The sequence below is a fragment of the Halichoerus grypus genome, chromosome 7 (assembly GCF_964656455.1).
Source record: "Halichoerus grypus chromosome 7, mHalGry1.hap1.1, whole genome shotgun sequence".
NCBI lineage: Eukaryota > Metazoa > Chordata > Mammalia > Carnivora > Phocidae > Halichoerus > Halichoerus grypus.
Genome location: NC_135718.1, coordinates 110,881,969 through 110,902,012, shown reverse-complemented (window position 1 = coordinate 110,902,012; position 20,044 = coordinate 110,881,969). Strand labels below are relative to the sequence as shown.

Below are 20,044 nucleotides of genomic sequence, written 5' to 3'. Positions count from 1 at the left end.
GGACAGGAGATGTATGAAATAAGTGAAGGGGATTAGGAGTGCACTTGTCTTAGTGAGCACAGAGTAATGTATGGAACTGTTGGATCACTATATTGTACACCTGAAACTAATATAGCACTGTATGTTAACTGCTGGAATTAAAAAAAAAAAAAAATCCCAGAACTGAAAAACTCAAGTTTCTTAAAGGTCTCACAGATTACCCAGGGACAGTGAACTAAAAAAGATGAATTAATACACATATTATCACAAAATTTTAGAATATTGGGTAAACAAAGGATATGTTAAGACCATTCATAGGAGAAAAAAATCACAAAGGATTAGATATAAGAACAATAGCAAAGGGGTGCCTGGGTGGCTCAGTCAGTTGAGCGTCAGTCAGACTCTTGGTTTCAGTTTAGGTCATTATCTCGGGGTCATGAGATGGAGCCCCAAGTTGGGCTCCATGCTCAGCGCTGAGTCTGCTTCAGATTCTTCCCAGCCCCTCCACCCCCCGCTCCTTCATCTGCTCCTGTGCACTCTCTCTCTCAAATAAATAAATAAAATCTTAAAAAAAAAGAAAGAATAGCAGACTTCTCAACATTAATATTGGAGGCTAGAAGACAATGAAATAATAATACCTTAAGCATTCTGAAGAAAAACGATTTACAACCTACAATTCTATACTTGGCCACACAATCCTTCTCAGGAAGCTAAAGAAAAAAGTGCTCATTCAAAACAAGAAAACAGACAAAGATAATGGAAAAATATATAAGGTTCAGATATAGGAGATTCATCAGGAGGAGAAAGCCAAAGCAAATTTCCAGGATGCCAGCTAAAGGCCTTCAGTGGACTTAAAAATAAACCACCCAAAGGAGAGCAGGAGCACTGTCACCAGGGTGAAACTGGAACCCAAGGTTACCTGATGTACTTACCCCATATAGAAAGAAGCACTGAAACTGTAGCAAAGAGTTTAGGAATGGATTATGAAAAGCGAACATATACAAAAAAGGAAACAAAAACAGTAATTATTAATTCCAGAGTTATCAAAGAGTTGCATACAAAAAGAAACATTATGGCGGCATATTAACTGGTTCATCTGTGTTGAAGCAGCCTTCTAAGATAGCAGCAAATGACCTCTGTCGCCTGGTATTCGTATGCTTGTGTAGTCCCCTTCTTCCCCTTCTTCTCAAGTGTGAGATCACTGGATCTAGAGTTCATTTCTAATTACTAAAATATGGCAAAAATGATGGATAGTATTAGATTAGGTTATGAAAGACCATGACTTCTGTCTTGCTTTCTCTCTGGTTCTTGCTGGATCATTCTGACGAAGCAAGCTGCCATGTTTTGAGCTGCTGGATGAAGAGGAATGTATGATTAGGAACTGAGGAAGCCTCTGAGCAGCCAGCAAACTGCTGAGGTCTTCAGTCTAACAACCTACAAGGATCTGAATCTAGGCCATAGCCATGTGAATAAACTTGTAAGGAGATCCTTCCCCAGTCAGGCTTTGATTGCAGCCTTGGCAAACACCTTAACCACAGCCTTGTGAGGGACCCTGAGCTAGTGGACCCAGCTAAGCCATGCCCAGATTCTTAATTCAGAAAAACTATGAGATAATACTGTTGTTTTAAGTCATTAAATGTTGGAGTATTTTGTTACACAGCAATAGATAACTAATACAACTTGTGAACAATAATTTTATATTTATAAAAATATAAACACTGAATATTGATTTAGCTAACACTAGAGAGGGGAAGCACATGCATGTAACTGGGTTGGTTTAAGAAGCTGAATACTCTTCTTCCATGGAAGGAAGTTATAGGTAGTTTAAGCATGCCATTTAGAAACAGGGATGTAAATATTAGAAGAAACAGCTGTGAGATTTTAGCTGGCAAATTTAGGGAGTACGGCAGGGATCTTTATTTCATTAAGACTATGGAACTGAGGCGCCTGGGTGGCTCAGTTAAGCGTATGCCTTCGACTCAGGTCAAGATTCTGGGGTCCTGGGATCGAGCCCCACGTCAGGCTCCCTGCTCAGCAGGGAGTCTGCTTCCCCCCTCCCTCTGTGCTCTCTCTCTCTCTCACTCTCTCAAATAAAAAAAAGACTAGGGAACTAGTTGACTTTTAAAAGATGTGTTACAAGTTGATAAAATTATAGAAATTTCTAAGTGAGCTGACTTCTTTAAAAGACATACTCATTTACACTCTTTAAGTCCTACCTGACTGCAAGCAAAATGCAGAAAATAAATCATTTCCTTACAGCAATTTATTAAGTCAAAAATCCTTGGGGTGCCTGGGTAGCTCAGCTGGTTTCTGCCTTCGGCTCGGGTCATGATCCCAGGGTCCTAGGATCAGGCCCTACATCGGAGTCTTCCTGCTTAGCAGGGAGCCTACTTCTCCCTCTTCCTCTGCCACTCTCCCTCTCTCTCTCAAATAAATAAATAAAAATCTTTAAAAAAATCCTTTAAAATGTTTGTTTAAAAAAAACTACTGTAGGTAAAAGTCTAAAAGTATAAAGCAAAATGAAAGACTTCTGTCAGAGAAGGAAAGGGGTTAGATTTTTATGGATTCGGGATCAAATTTGGGTAGAGTGTATTTGACTTTAGCTACTTGTTGATAATGTAAAACACAATACAGTGAGAGATGAAAGATAAGAAATTCAATGTAAGAACTGATTCATCATTTCTAAGGCAAGAATACCATCAGTAATACTGGGTATAAGGTAAAATGAAACACTGAGATTCTTTTTTTTTTAATGTGAGGTGAGATCCACATGACTGCTATCCTTTTAAACACTTAGGATGTCTATCATTTTTTATATGAGGGAAACCTGAATTAGGAAAAATGAAAAAAGAAACCACAGGCCACTAAACCATTTTCTTAGTTATCCAGGAGAACCAAAACTTTCCAAAGTTTCATCAAAGATATTTCTGAAAACCTGCATTTTATTTTATTCATTTATTTTTAAATATTTTATTTTTTTTGAAGATTTATTTATTTTGGGGAGAGAGAGAGAGAGAGAGAGCACACACCCACGTGCACAAGTGGGAGAGGGAGAGAGAACCCCAAGCCTGCTGCAGGACTCGATCTTACAACCCTGAGATCATGACTTGAGCTGAAACCAAGAGTTGGATGGTCAACTGACTGAGCCACCCAGGCGCCCCTTTTATTTTTAAGTAATCTCTACACCCAACGTGGGGCTCGAACTTACAACCCTGAGATCAAGAGTTGCAAGCTCCACTGACTGAGTCAGCCAAGTGCCCCAAAAACCTGTATTTTAAAAAGCCAGAGTGGATTCTTTAACTCTTCTGATTCTGTTGTATTAAAAACAAGATTAGGATGGTGGGCTGAGCACTGAAACCCAACTTCTTTTTTTTTTTTCCAACTTCTCTTCTTATTCTAAATCTCTAGATATGACAGAAAAAAATTTTTTTTAAAGATTTTATTTATTTGACAGAGAGAGAGGGAGTGTGAGCATAAGCAGGGGGAGTCGCAGTCAGAGGGAGAAGCAGACCCCCCCCCCCCGCCCCCGCCAGAGCACAGAGCCTGATGACATGAGGCTCGATCCCAGGACACTAGGATCATGACCTGAGCTGAAGGCATCTTAACCGACTGAGCCACCCAGGTGACCCAGAAAAGATACTTTTATGAATAATTCCTAGATAGTGCCAGCACACATCCCAAATTGTTCCGTACTTTCTGAAAGCCTAAAAGCTGAGAGATCATACTACTGGAAAGAAAACCACACTGGAGAGAATAGCTATTAGAGGCAGAAAGAGCCTTAGGAGGATATTTGAACTTACAATGAAAAGATGAGTGCAACCGGAGTGGCTCTAGAGCAACAGCTGCAGGGGTCGTTTAGAAAACTGTACTTGAAACAGCTGATTATATTACTGTAATTCATGATTAGTACATTATAGACAATATCTGCCTCCAGTTTGAGGTGATGAAGATGGGTTTAGGTTGGAGAAGCAAGACAGTGCCCTACGTCTGATGAAAAATACTCATCTACAGACTCCGAAAGCTCAATGAATTCCAATTAGGATAAACATAAAGAGATCCACTCAGACATATTGTAACTAAACTGCTGAAAGCCACAAGGAGAAAATCTTGAAAGCAGTAAGAGAAAAATAATTTATCAAGTACAAGGGAACAAAAATACAAGGACTGACTGACTTCTCATCAGAAATAATGGAGGCCAAAGGGCACTGGAATGCTTATATTCAAAGTGCTGAAAGAAAAAAACTCCTGTCAACCAGTAATTCTACTTTCAGAAAAAATATCCTTTAAAAAGGAAGGTGAAATAAAGACATCACCAGATAAATAAAAACTGGGAGAGTCTGTTGCAGAAATAGTAAAGGAGGTTCTTCAGGTTGAAAGGAAATGAAATAGAGTAACTTGAATAAAATAGGACTAAAGAGCACTGGAAAGGTAATTATGTGGGTAACTATAAAAGATATGTGTGTGTGTGTGTGTGTGTGTGTATTCTCTCTTTTCCTGTCTTAATTTCTTTGAAAATCATAATATTTAAAAAATAAATATAATACTATATTGTTTGATTGGATCACCATAGATGTAATTAATATAAGACAAAAATAGCCTATAAGGGGAGAGGAACATAAAATTACATTAGAGCAAAGTTGCTAGCTTTTGTCAGTCTTCAGTCAATATTAACCTGAGGTAGCTCAAGATAAGTTAAAGGTGTATACTGTTAATCCCTGGAGAAACCATTAAGAAAATAACTGAAAAATATATAGCAAAAAAATCAGCAGAGGAATTAAGAGGACACACTAAAAATATGTCTAACATTAAAAAAGGCAACAAAGGTGAAACAGAACAACAAAAAGACATAAAAGACATAAAAACAAATAGCAAAAGAGTGGACATAAAGCCAACCATTTCAATAATGACATTTAGTAGGAACTGTCTAAAACTCTCATCAAGGGGTGCCTGGGTGGCTCAATTGTTAAGCGTCTGCCTTTGGCTCAGGTCATGATCAGGGTCCTGGGATCGAGCCCTGCATGGGGCTCCCTGCTCAGTGGGAAGCCTGCTTCTCCTTCTCCCACTCCCCGTGCTTGTGTTCCCTCTCTCGCTGTGTCTCTGTCAAATAAATAAAATCGTAAAAAAATAAAATAAAATAAAACTCTCATCAAAAGGCAGAAATGATGAGACTGGATAAAAAAGTAAGATCAAAGATGACACTTATGGATTGAAAGTAAAAGGATGAGAAAAATATATATGTCAATAGTAACTACAAAGTCGTGTTTATATTAATATCAGATAATATAAGCTTTCAGACAAATACCACAGAGATAAAGATGGATATTTCATAATGGTAAAAGGGCCATACATGAAGAATATAAAACAATTACAAATCTGTCTGAACATTTCTAGAGATAAAATGATAGTTAAAGACAGGCTAAGGAGTTCTAGCATAGACATAATAATACAAAGGTAAGACAAATACTAGAATTAAATAAATATTTAAGAAAACTCTCTTAAAATGAAAGATTTGAAACTCTGAAGGGGTACACCGTGATTTAGGAACACTTATCCTAAAAAGATATACCCTAGTAAAGTTACTGGACTTCAAAAATAAATATTCCTTTGGGAAGCCAGGCAAAATAATCATGTCACATGAAAGAAGGAAAAGTTACTATAATATTCAGTGACAGATGACAATATAAACACTTTTACAAGGCACTCAAAGAAACTCTAAACTCTTTTAAGTATAAAGGCTATGGGTAGTGAGCTTTAAACATGCAAGAAATCAAGGAGTATTCTGCCCACTCTTGACTAAACTCAGAAAGTTAGATTTAGTAAATTAAGAGATGATTAGAGAAATTATGGCAAAAAGAGTGATGATGAGTATTAAACACGTTTAATGTATAGATTTTATTGGCACAACAGAATATAAACGTTACATATTCTAATAACATATAAATGGTATAATGAGCACAAACTGGGAAGGGAAAATGGAAAATGGGAGGGTGATTACCTCATTTATGATGCCAAGAAGCCAAACTATATTACTTAAAACCAAAACAATTCAAATTTTGGAATACATATTTACTACTACAAAAGTAAAACATTAAGAAAGATAATAAATGAACAATAGGACAGATAAACCAGTATCTAAGGTAGTCAAGAGAAAAGTCAGAAAGAACAAGTATTAAAAATTTAAAAAAGAGAATATAACCACAGAAACCAAGAAAATTAAAAAGAACCATTAGATACCACTTGGCTCAACTCTATGTAAATAATTCAGAAAAGCTAAAGCTATCCTGTTCCCAACAACTGAAAAAGAAAAAAAAAGGGCAAAGTTCCAAATTCTTTCCAAGTTTAAACAGATTCCAAAGCCCAATCAAAATTATGCTAAAAAGGAAAACTATACACCATCTCATTTATGAATATTAAAACAAAATTTAAAAAATTAACAAATAGAATCTATCTTAAGAAAATACTTCCTGACCGAGTAGTTTATTCTAGAAGGGCAGAATGGTTCAATACTGGGAAATTTTATTAAAACCAATCAAATCAATAGACCTAAGAAGAAACACCACATAATCATCTCCACAGGTGCTGAAATACATGACAAAATTCAGCATCTTTGCTAAAATACAATAAAACTGGAAATGAAGGATACTTTCTTAACATGAAAAACGACAGGTATCTCAGATCCATGCTTGAATCAGAAAGGACCAGAGAGAACTAAAGCAACATGACAGGATGCCTTCCATTCTCACTAACAATTAACACCGTAGCAAAAGTACTGCACAAATGAAAAGCATACTAGGTTATTAGGAAATCTGAAAACCACAACAGTATCTATCCTCCTTAATAAAATCAAAATAAAATACTAGCTGTCTATTCATCTACTCTTTTATTAAGAAAAAAGGAAGATCCCTTATCAGGAACACTCCAAAAATAGAGCTTTGAAGAGGGACTGCTGTAACAGATATTAAACACTAAAGATCCTCTGTAATCAAAATAGTGCGGTAGAGGTGTATGAATAGATATTCAACCACTGGAACAGAATAGAAAATGCAGAAACAAACTCAAATATATTCTTTAGTATAAGAAAAAGATGGTAGTCTCACATTGGTGGAGAAAGGTGAATTATTCAATAGAACATAACCTACCCTGAATATAGAAACATGAAAATTCTTTCTAAATATAGACAAAATCCAGAATACATAAAATTCAATTAACTTTATAACAGCAACAACAAACTTCTGCATATGAAAGATTTAAAAAAACACATTTCAACAGAAGTCACAAAATGAGAAAAAATATTTGCAACTCATATCACAAGGGTTAAACTCTAATATGTAAGGAGTTCTTAAAAATCCATACTAAGACATGCCAAGAATCTAACAGAAAACAATGGGCATCTGTTTCTATGCCCCAGAAAAGCAAAACAGAAACAGCTTTATAAGGGCATAAGCTTCATCTTTTTCTTTGATCCCCATGCCTGGCATATAGTAGAGGCTCAGTAAATGTTTACTGAAGGAATTTTATAACGGATGGTTTTTATATTAAGCCAGAAACATGATAATTATTTTTATAAAATTAGTGATTTGAAACACCCTAGACAAAGAAGTAATCTGACTTATGTTCCTAAAATTAGTGACAGTGGAAACTAAGTTATTTCTAGATGTTTCAAAAGAGGGCAGAGCTAGAGAGCATAAATTGTAGAGCATGAGTAAATAACTTTAATAAACTCACACGAATGTCTTGTCTGTTGATGAAAGGAAATCCAGTATAGGAAATAAAGTTAGCACTGTAATCTTTAAAATCAAAGGACAACAATATGTGTAATTAGGGATGTGATAACGACTTATTCATTGGAGGCTTATACATAAACACAATATACAGTCAAGAGAAATCTGAATTTACCTTCTACCATATTACCATCCTTCTGAAAAATTCTCTCTTCACACCACTGACAATGGATCAGGTACTGAATCTTCTTGGCTGTCTCATCTGCAGAGGTAGGCCCCCTCAAAACTCTCACGACAACCAACACAAAATGTTCCAGAGCCACTGCAAACAGTACCTCAATGCCTTTGTTACATCGGGCTGCAGCTCTGGAAAGAAATTTTTCAAGTTATTTTGGGGGCTTATCATTTTTCTTTGTTTGGCATTATATTGACAATACTAACCTGGACAGGAAACCATGGATGGGTTATGGGAAAATAAGGAAAGTTCAATTCTTAGTAGCAGTGTTTTTAAAAAATCATTACTGTAACTTTTACACAAACTGAAACACGGGTAACAAAGGATGCTTGGCAGAATCTTTAGTAACTAGACATTCTCCATTATGGTATCCTCTCAGTAAGACTACATCTCTGATTTTCAGTGTCACTTTGTTTCTTGTCATCACCACCACCCTTCTTCCTTTTTATCTACTCTTTTCTATAAAAGCTTCTTCCAAACAATGATTATTGAGGACTAACTACATGCAGGCTAGTATGTGCTGAATGTTCAGTGAAAAATGAATAGGCAAAGTTTTTGCCACTATTAATTTTATAGACTTTTGGATTAAATTCTAATTGATATACCATTTATGTACTTAGTTTTCCCTCTGCAGTTGTATGTACTTAGTTCATATGTATTAATTTCAACTTGTTGATATTACATCATAAACATTTTTAAGTATATACAATAGGTCCTTGGTGTGTATACATACTGGATATCAGAGTTTTCAGATAATTAGGAATAACACCAAAGGCATATGAAGTCTACTATAATCCGTATTATGTTGAGGTAGGAATTTCAATCTAAATGCTGTGAACCCAGTGTTGAGGCTAGTGAATGAACTGGCTAATCATGCATTATCTATACTCTCAGGGTCAACTTATATAATATTCTTCTTCTAGCAGAATATTCTGAATAAAGTGGGTGCTCAAAAAAAGAAAAAGCCTTTCTTTAACTGTTTAGAAATCCTGATGAAAAACAGAACTTTTTGTTTTGTAGGTAAGATCATTTTGCAGAATCAAGTTTATAAGCCATCATTTTAAAAGTTTATTTATGTTTATTTTTATTTTTGTTTTAGTAATCTCTACACCCAATATGGGGTCTGAACTCACGACCCTGAGATCAAGAGTTACATGCTCCATCGATTGAGCCAGCCAGGCACCCCTATAAGCCATCATTTTATTCAAACTATGTAAATAAAGGAAATGAAACAGACATAAAACAAACGATTTTTTGGGTGCTGGGGTGGCTCAGTCGGTTGAGCTCCAACTCTTGATTTCGGCTCAGGTCATAATCTCAGGGTTGTGGGATCGTGCCCCGCACTGGGCTCCATGCTTGGTGCAGAATCTGCTTGAGATTTTTCTCTCCCTCTGATCGAGCTCTCTCCCTCCCCTCACTCTAAAATAAATAAATAAATAAATAAATAAATAAAATCTTAAAAAAACACCAAAAAAACAAAAACAAATTTTTCTGGGCACTTAGGTGTCTGACTTTTGAGCTCAGCTCAGGTCTTAACCTCAGGGTCATGAGTTCAAGCCCTGTGTTGTGCTCCATGTTGGGCATGGCACCTACTTAAAAATGAATAAATAAATATAAAACAAACCCCACCCACAAAACCCCGAATTTTTCTAAATCTAAAAACAACGTTTGCATTTTCTTTTCATGGTGCTATCCCCCATCTACCCTACATTGTTAAAATACCTGATTTGACATTAACTTTCATTTTTATCTCTTCTTTCTTAAACTAATTTTTTTATTAACTTTTTTTTTTTTCAATTAACATATAACATATTATTTGTTTCATGGGTACAGGTCTGTGATTCATCAGTCTTACACAACTTACAGCACTCACCATAGCACATACCCTCCCCAGTGTCCATCACCCAGCCACCCCATCCCTCCCACTCCACCCCCCACTCCAGCAACCCTCAGTTTGTTTCCTGAGATTAAGAGTCTCTTATGGTTTGTCTCCCTCTCTTAAACTAATTTTAATAAAACTTTTCATTGGAGAGTAAACTATTTTAGGCACAAAACTTTTAAATCAAATTATAACAAAAACGTTAGATTACCAAACAAATCAAGATTATGGACACGAATACAGAATTTGCACTTCGTGCATATTTTGAAAAATGCAACTGGCACTTTTTGTAATATTATCTCTATCATATACCCAAACATACTAGGTACGTTGTTGTCAATCTGGTACCTTGCCACTGCAGCTACAACAATTCTGGCCGCTAGTTCCTTGTAATATTCAGTTCGGACAATATTACAGCCGTAGTGACGCCGGGCAACATGCTGTGCCTTGGCATATAAAGAACTGATATCTGTAGACGTCACTGAAACTATGCCAAGGTTTCTTATATTTCTGAATGCAGAATCTAGATAGTTCACGGATGTTCCAAAAGGGTCTAGGTGTCTAAAATCAGAAAGAATACAGACATATTTAAAATCTTACTAGTAATCAAAATGGTACCACTATCATTATGTCTAATGATAAAATTCCATGGATTCAAAAGTACTTTACAAATCAATTTTAAATATATAATTCTGTTTTTAAATTAAGTAATAAAATGATCATATAATACGTCAGACATATAAAAGTGAATCAGGCTTAGAAGAAAATTGTCATGCCTGGGAATTTTATTTCAAATGCTAGAAAATGTACTTATTGCATTCCTTAGACCAATGGAAAAAACTGTATTAATGCAAATAAACAAACAACAGTCTTAGTCCCCCCACCAAAAATCCAGGCCAGTTTAGAAAGTGACAAACACACGCACACATACACAAAAAGTGACACAGCAAATTTTTTTCACTTACATGAAATCAAAGGATCTCAAATGCATCAGTACATTGGCATCCATTTTGGTCACCTTAATATTACCAAGGTTTTCCTCTCCTTCTTCAAGAATATCATCACTCTCTTCCTTTTCCTTACTGTCCACCACCACTTTCAATTTGTTTAAATGGCAGTTTTCCTGAATCAGTGTCACAGAGTTCTCATTCAAGTCATTAATTGTAACCTTAACTGCACTTCCAAGATGTTTTGCCCATTGTAATCCCATTATCCCTTAAGAGAAATGTGAAGGAAAATGAATTTTAAATTATAGTAATTAAAGAATAAAAACAGTATATAATAAATATTTTATAAAAACAAAACCAAACTGTCTCAAAATCTTAATATTTTCATAAATAATTCTTTTTTTACTTTCTCACTACAAAGCCTCTGAAGAAAAGTTACCACACACACACACACGCACACACAAAATGTGTCTAACAGATTTTCATTAATACTTTTTCTAAAGCTTTTCTGTAACACGTATTCAAATAAAATAACCATGTTTGCTCTGATTATTTTGGGAAATAGGTTTTCTTTGTAAAAATTTCTTACAATGGAATGCTTTTTTCAAACAAAATCTTACAGAGAAACCCAATATACAATATGAGTAAGAGTGGAGTTACTCTGCTTGGGGGATGGGAAGTTGAAACTCCTCCTGCTGCAGTTTACCTAATGCACCAAAATACAAAAACAACTTTAGTGGACCACCATTTTTTCAAACACTGTACAACAGCATCATTGTGAATTAAACAGAACTCTGTATATGTAAGCAAATGATCAGGAATTCAGACAAAGAAAGTCTCTCCTCACAGGCTCCCTACACCTCCTGGATTAGCGCCGTAAGTGCCATTCGTTGCAATACAGGAGATGGTGGCACAGGCCCAGCCGCTGCGGATTAGAACCCTCTCTGTGCTACAAGTCTTGGCCAAAGTCTCCACTCACGTGCCTCATAAACGTAAACATTTAACATCTACTATGTGCCACGGTCTTTACAAATTCAGGTTCTCATAACAAGCTTGTGATTAGTTCTAATATTCACATTTTTAGAGATGGGAAAGCATGCAAACTGACTGCTATGAACTGATTTAAGTTTACAAAGGAACATTACAAGAAAGGACTGAAAAGCTCAGACATTAGCTTTAATGATTTCAGGTGACAAAAGAGTAGTTCATTGCAGCAGTATTCACCATAGCCAAGACATGGAAACAACGTTAAGTGTCCACTGATGGATAAAGAAAATGTGATATATGCACACACACACAAAATTACTATTCAGCCATAAAAAAGAAGAAAATCCTGACACTTATGACATCATGGATGGACCACTGGGGCACTATGTTCAGTAAAATGTCTGAGAAAGACAAATACTGTATGATTGCACTTACATGTGGAATCTAAAAAAACCAAACTCATAGAAACAGAGATCAGATTTGTAGGTTGCCAGAGGTGGGGGTGGGGGGGGATAGAGGGTGGAAGGATTGGGTGAAGATGGTCAAGAGTCCAAAGAAGATATACAGATGGCCAACAGACACATGAAAAGATGCTCAACATCACTAATGATGAGTAAAATGTAAATAAAAATGAGATATCATCCTTACACCTGTGAGAATGGCTACAATCAAAAAGACAACTGTTGGAGGGAGGAGCAAGATGGCAGAGGAGTAGGAGACCTAAATTTCGTGTGGTCCAGGAATTCAGCTAGATACTTATCAAACCATTCAGAACACCTACAAACTCAACAGACCGAAGAAAAGAATAGCAGCAATTCTATGAACAGAAAAGCGACCACTTTCTGGAAGGTAGGACGTGTGGAGAAGTGAATCTGAGGCGATATACGGGAAGGTAAGACCACGGGGGAGGGAGCCTCCGTCAGCCGCTACCAGCAAGTGATAGAGCCGCGGGACACAAAATCGGAACTTTTATGAGGTCCGCTCCACTGAGGGACGTCGCTCCACTGGCTAAGCAGGGGGTGGAACCCTAGCTGAGACAGTGTGGTCTCAGGACCCTCGGGGTCACAGAAAGACCAGGGGTGCCTGAGTGTGGCAGAGCTCCCAGGTATCGGAGCAGGGAAGCTGGCTGCAGAGATGGAGCCGAGGCGCGGGCTCTCAGCTTGGGGTTGCCATAAACTGTGATCTGCAGCACAGTCGGGCCACTGCTCCTCCAGCAGGGACCCAACAAGCGGCAGATCTGGGGAGACGCCCCTTCCTCCCCCAGGAGGAGCGGCGCAGCAGCGCACCACAGGGATCTGCTGGGTTTGGAGACTCCACACAGGGTCCAGTGCCAGGGATAGAAACACTCGGTCACAGGCCGGGGGAGCATGGAGTGCAGCCGGAGACTGGGGAGATGGGAGTGACTGACTGCTTTTCCCTGGGGGGCGCACTGAGGAGTGGGGCCCCGAGTTCTCGGCTCCTCCCGAACCAGAGATTGGGAGGCCGCCATTCTCACTCTCATCCTTCAAAGCTGTACGGAAAGCTTGCAGGGAACAAAAGCTCCCGAGAGCAAACCCGAGCAGATGACTTAGCCTGGACTCAGCAAGGGCGGGGCAATTCCACCTCCGGCAAAGACATTTGGGAACCACGGCAAAAGGCCCCTCCCCCAGAAGATCAGCAAGAACAGCCAGCCAAGACCAAGTTTACTGACCAATGAGAATGGCAGAACTCCAGCACTAGGGGAACACAGCACATAAAACTCAAGGATTTTTTCCCATGATCCTTTAGTCTTTCAAAGTTAATTTTTAAAATTTTCTTTATTTTTTCTTTTTATTTTTTTAGTTGAATTTTTCTTCTTTCCTTTTTCAACCAATATCTTATCAATTCCTTTTTTAAAACCTTTTTTAATTTTCATTTTTACAGTCATATTCTATCCCTTCATTGTAGTTAACCTTATTTTTTGTATATATATGTTTTTCTTTCTTTAAAATTTTGTGATACAGTTTCCTCTAACAGACCAAAATATACCCTAAATCTAGTGTAAGACGTTGGCCTAGTCTCCTGCCTGATCACATTCTCTTTTTTCAACCAACTTCTTAACAATTTCTTTTTAAAAATCTTTTTTAATTTTCATCTTTACAGTCATATTCCATCCCTTCATTGTACGTACCCTTATTTTTATATATATAGATAAGATTTCTTTCTTTAAAATTTTGGGAAGCAATTTCTTCTAACAGACCAAAATACACCCAAAATCTAGTGTGTGGCTCTCTTCTATTAACCAGCCTGATCATATTCATTTTCCTTCTTCCTTTTTTTTTTTTTTTTTTTCCCTTTCTTTTCCCCCGGTTTCGGGTCTCTTCTGATTTGTTTAGTGTATATTTTTCTGGGGTCGTTGTTACCCTGTTAGCGTTTTGTTCTCTTATCCATCTATTCTCCTCTGGAAAAAATGACAACACGGAAAAACTCACCTCTAAAAAAAGAACAAGAGGCAGTATTGACTGCCAGGGACCTAATCAATACGGACATTAGTAAGATGTCTGAACTAGAGTTCAGAATGACCATTATAAAGATACCAGCTGGGCTTGAAAAAAGCATAGAAGAGGGGCACCTGGGTGGCTAAGTCAGTTAAGTGTCTGCCTTTGGCTTGGGTCATGATCCTGGGGTCCTGGGATCGAGCCCCGCATCAGGCTCCTTGCTCAGTGGGAGTCTGCTTCTCCCTCTCCCTTTGCCCCTCCCCTGCTTGTCTCTCTCTGTGTCAAATAAATAAATTAAATCTTTAGGGAAAAAAAAAAGAAAAAGAAAAAAGCATAGAAGATATTAGAGAATCTCTTTCTGGAGAAATAAAAGAACTAAAATCTAACCAAGTCGAAATAAAAAAGGCTATTAATGAGGTGCAATCAAAAATGGAGGCTCTAACTGCTAGGATAAATGAGGCAGAAGAGAGAATTAGTGATGCAGAAGAGAGAATTAGTGATACAGAAGACCAAATGATGGAGAATAAAGAAGCTGAGAAAAAGAGATAAACAATTACTGGATCACGAGGGCAGAATTCGAGAGGTAAGTGATCCATAAGACGAAACAATATTAGAATAATTGGGATCCCAGAAGAAGAAGAAAGAGAGAGAGGGGCAGAAGGTATACTGGAGCAAATTATAGCAGAGAATTTCCCTAATTTGGGGAAGGAAACAGGCATCAAAATCCAGGAGGCAAAAAGAACCCCTCTCAAAATCAATAAAAATAGGTCAACACCCCAACATCTAATAGTAAAATTTACAAGTCTCAGAGAGGAAGAGAAAATCCTGAAAGCAGCTCAGGACAAGAGGTCTGTAACCTACAATGGTAGAAACATTAGAAGGGCAGCAGACCTATCCACGAAGATGTCGCAAGCCACAAAGGACTGGCATGATATACTCAGAGCACTAAATGAGAAAAATATGCAGACAAGTATACTATATCCAGCTAGGCTGTCACTGAAAATAGAAGGAGAGGTAAAAAGCTTCCAGGACAAACAAAAACTAAAAGAACTCATAGACATGAAGCCAGCCCTACAAGAAGTATTGAAAGGGGTCCTATAAGCAAAGAGGGAGCCTAAAAGTAATATAAACCAGAAAGGAACAGACACAATATACAGTAACAGTCACCTTACAGCAATAAAATGGCACTAAATTCATATCTTTCCATAGTTACCCTGAATGTAAGTGGGCTAAATACCCCAATCAAAAGACACAGGATATCAGATTGGATTAAAAAACAAGACCCATCGATATGCTGTCTGCAAGAGACTCATTTTAGACCCAAAGACACCCCCAGATTGAAAGTGAGGGGGTGGAAAACCATTTACCATGATAATGGACACCAAAAGAAAGCTGAGGTGGCAACCCTTATATCAGACAAATTAGATTTTAAACCAAAGACTATAAGAGATGAGGAAGGACACTGTATCATACTTAGACGGTCTATCCAACAAGATCTAACAACTGTAATTATTTATGCACCTAACATGGGAGCAGCCAAATATATAAGCCAATTAATAACAAAATCAAAGAAACACATCGACAACAATACAATAATAGTAGGGGACTTTAACACCCCCCTCACTGAAATGGACAGATCATCTAAGCAAAAGATCAACAAGGAAATAAAGACTTTAAATGACACACTGGACCAAATGGACTTCACAGATATATTCAGAACATTCCATCCCAAAGCAACAGAATACACATTCTTCTCTAGTGCCCATGGAACATTCTCCAGAATAGATCACATCCTAGGTGACAAATCAGGTCTCAACCAGTACCAAAAGATTGGGATCATTCCCTGCATATTTTCAGACCACAGTGCTTTGAAACTAGAACTCAATCACGAGAGGAAAGTTGGAAAGAACTCAAATACATGGAGGCTAAAGAGCATCCTACTGAAGAATGAATGGGTCAACCAGGAAATTAAAGAAGAATTAAAAAAAATTCATGGAAACAAATGAAAATGAAAACACAACCGTTCAAAATCTTTGGGATGCAGCAAAGGCAGTCCTAAGAGGAAAGTATATAGCAATACAAGCCTTTCTCAAGAAATAAGAAAGGTCCCAAATACACAACCTAACCCTACACCTAAAGGAGCTGGAGAAAGAACAGCAAATAAAGCCTAAATCCAGCAGGAGAAGAGAAATAATAAAGATCAGAGCAGAAATCAATGAAATAGAAACCAAAAGAACAGTAGAACAGATCAACGAAACTGGGAACTGGTTCTTTGAAAGAATTGACAAGATTGATAAACCCCTGGCCAGACTTATCAAAAAGAAAAGAGAAAGGACCCAAATCAATAAAATCATGAATGAAAGAGGAGAGATCCCAACCAACACCAAAGAAATACAAACAATTATAGGAACATATGAGCAACTATATGCCAGCAAATTAGACAATCTGAAAGAAATGGATGCATTCCTAGAGATGTATCAACTACCAAAACTGAATCAGGAAGAAACAGAAAGGGCAGAAAACAGAAACAGAACAGGGTAACAAAGACCCCAGAAATATTAATGAGGTGCAATCAAAAATGGAGGCTCTAACTGCTAGGATAAATGAGGCAGAAGAGAGAATTAGTGATACAGAAGACCAAATGATGGAGAATAAAGAAGCTGAGAAAAAGAGAGATAAACAATTACTGGATCACGAGGGCAGAATTCGAGAGGTTATAGTATAAGTATTGAAAGGGGTCCTATAAGCAAAGAGGGAGCCTAAAAGTGGCTCTATAACCACTAAGGAAATTGAAGCAGTAATCAAAAATCTCCCAACAAACAAGAGCCCAGGGCCAGATGGCTTCCCAGGGGAATTCTACCAAACATTTAAAGAAAAATTAAATACCTATTCATCTGAAACTGTTCCAAAAAGTAGAAATGGAAGGAAAACTTCCAAACTCATTTTATGAGGCCAGCATTACCTTGATCCCAAAACCAAAGACTCCATCAAAAAGGAGAACTACAGACCAATATCCCTGATGAACATGGATGCAAAAATTCTCATCAAGATACTAGCCAATAGAATCCAACAGTACATTAAAAGGATTATTCACCCTGACCAAGTGGGATTTATTCCTGGGCTGCAAGGTTGGTTCAACATCTGCAAATCAATCAATGTGATACATTAATAAAAGAAAGAACAAGAACCATATGATCTTCTCAATAGAGGCAGAAAAAGCATCTGACAAAGTACAGCATCCATTCTTGATTAAAACTCTTCACAGTGTAGGGATAGAGGGTACATACCTCAATATCATAAAAGCCATCTATGAAAAACCCACAGCGAATATCATACTCAATGGGGAAAAACTGAGAGCTATTCCCCTAAGGTCAGGAACGCGTCAGGGATGTCCATTATCACCACTGCTATTCAACATAGTACTAGAAGTCCTAGCCTCAGCAATCAGACAACAAAAAGAAATAAAAGGCATCTGAATCGGCAAAGAAGAAGTCAAACTTCTTCTTTGATATAGTATCATCTGCAAAGAGTGAGAGTAATAATCCTAAAATTTGTACGGAACCAGAAAAGACCCCAAATAGCCAGAGGAATGTTGAAAAAGAAAAGCAAAGCTGGTGGCATCACAATTCCGGACTTCAAGCTCTGTTACAAACTGTAATCATTAAGACAGTATGGTACTGGCACAAAAACAGACACACACATCAATGGAACAGAACAGAGAGCCCAGAAATGGACCCTCAACTCTATGGTCAACTAATCTTCGACAAAGCAGGAAAGAATGTCCAATGGAAAAAAGACAGTCTCTTCAACAAATGGTGTTGGGAGAACTGGACAGCCACATGCAGAAGAATGAAACTGGACCATTTCTTTACACCACACACAAAAATAGACTCAAAATGGATGAAAGACCTAAATGTGAAATAGGAATCCATCAAAATCCTTGAAGAGAACACAGGCAGCAACCTCTTCGACCTCAGCCGCAGCAACTTCTTCCTAGAAACATCACCAAAGGCAAGGGAAGCAAGGGCAAAAATGAACTATTGGGATTTCAAGATAAAAAGCTTTTGCACAGCAAAGGAAACAGTCAACAAAACCAAAAGACAACCGACAGAATGGGAGAAGATAATTGCAAATAACATATCAGCTAAAGGGCTAGTATCCAAAATCTATAAAGAACTTCTCAAACTCAACACTCAAAGAATAATCCAATCAAGAAATGGGCAGAAGACATGAACAGACATTTCTGCAAAGAAATCCAAATGGCCAACAGACACATGAAAAAGTGCTCAACATCACTCAGCATCAAGGAAATACAAATCAAAACCACCTCACACCAGTCAGAATGGTTAAAATTAACAAGTCAGGGAACAACAGATGTTGGTGAGGATGTGGAGAAAAGGGAACCCTCCTACACTGTTGGTGGGAATGCAAGCTGGTGCAGCCACTCTGGAAAACAGTATGGAGGTTCCTCAAAAAGTTGAAAATAGAGCTACGCCATGGCCCAGCAATTGCACTATTGGGTATTTACCCCAAATATACAAATGTAGTGATCCGAAGGGGCCTGTGCACCCCAATGTTTATAGCAGCAATGTCCACAATAGCCAAACTATGGAAAGAGCCTAGATGTCCATCAACAGATGAATGGATAAAGAAGATGTGGTATATATATATATAATGGAATATTATGCAGCCATCAAAAATTTGAAATCTTGGCCATTTGCAATGATGTGGATGGAACTAGAGGGTATTATGCTAAGCGAAATAAGTCAATTAGAGAAAGACAATTATCATATGATCTCACTGATATGAGGAACTGAGAAACAAGACAGAGGATCATAGGGAAAAGAAGGGAAAAATGAAACATGATGAAACCAGAGAGGAAGACAAACCATAAGAGACAATCTGAGGAAACAAACTGAGGGTTGCTGGAGTGGTGGGGGTGGGACGGATGGGAGGGCTGGGTGATGGACAATGGGGAGGGTATGTACTATGGTGAGCGCTGTGAATTGTGTAAGACTGATGAATCACAGACCTGTACCCCTGAAACAAATAATACATTATATGTTAATAAAAATAATTAAAAAAGAAAAAAGAAAACAGTTGGTGAGGATGCAAAGAAAAACGAACCCTCATTCACTGTTGATGAGAATGTAAATTGCTGCGGCCACTGTGGGAACCCGTGCGGAGTTTCCTCAAAGAAGAAAAGAAATTGACTGGGAATTTACCCAAAGAAAATGAAAACACTAATTCAAAAAGATATATGCATCCTTATGTTTACTGCAGCATTATTTACAATGGCTAAGATATAGAAGCAACCCAAGTATCCATTGATAGATGAATAAAGAAGATAGTATACATACACAATGGAACATTATTCAGCCATGAAAAAGAATGAGATCTTGTCAGTTGCAACAACATGGACGGACCTGGAGAGTATAATGCTAAGTGAAATAGACAGGGAAAGGCAAATACCATGATTTCACTCATATGTAGAATTTAAGAAACAAAATACACAGAAAAAAGCAGACTCTTAAATAAAGAGAACAAATTGGTGGTTGCCAGAAGGGAGGTGGGTCACAGGATGGGTGAAATAGATTAAATGTAAAAAAAAAAAAAAAAAAAAGAATAAAGAAAAAGGGTTGTGTAAGAGAAAATGCTGGCAATTAAATTTGGAAAAGTAGGTTGGGATCAAATTATGCAAGATATTAAATTGCTTTTAACCACTACTTTTCCCTGCAAAGAGAACTTAAAAAGGACAGCTAACTCCTGCTTTCATCCTTTTGTTACAAAATTCCCCAAAATATACTCCTATAACTGGTAAAAACAACTTGGATTACATA

General features: G+C 37.5%; 1 protein-coding gene across 2 annotated transcripts in view; it reads right to left on the bottom strand.

Annotated features, from left to right (window-relative positions):
- The window catches only part of TRMT1L (tRNA methyltransferase 1L), a 53,283-nt gene that overhangs the window by 17,500 nt on the left and 15,739 nt on the right, over positions 1–20,044 (bottom strand). For both annotated transcript variants that reach the window (XM_036070067.2, XM_078078052.1), the window contains exons 8-10: positions 10,780–11,029; positions 10,163–10,375; positions 7,876–8,066 (exon numbers count right to left, since the gene is read on the bottom strand). In XM_036070067.2, coding sequence (XP_035925960.1) covers positions 7,876–8,066; positions 10,163–10,375; positions 10,780–11,029 — 654 coding nt within the window. The remainder of the gene's footprint in view (positions 1–7,875; positions 8,067–10,162; positions 10,376–10,779; positions 11,030–20,044) is intronic.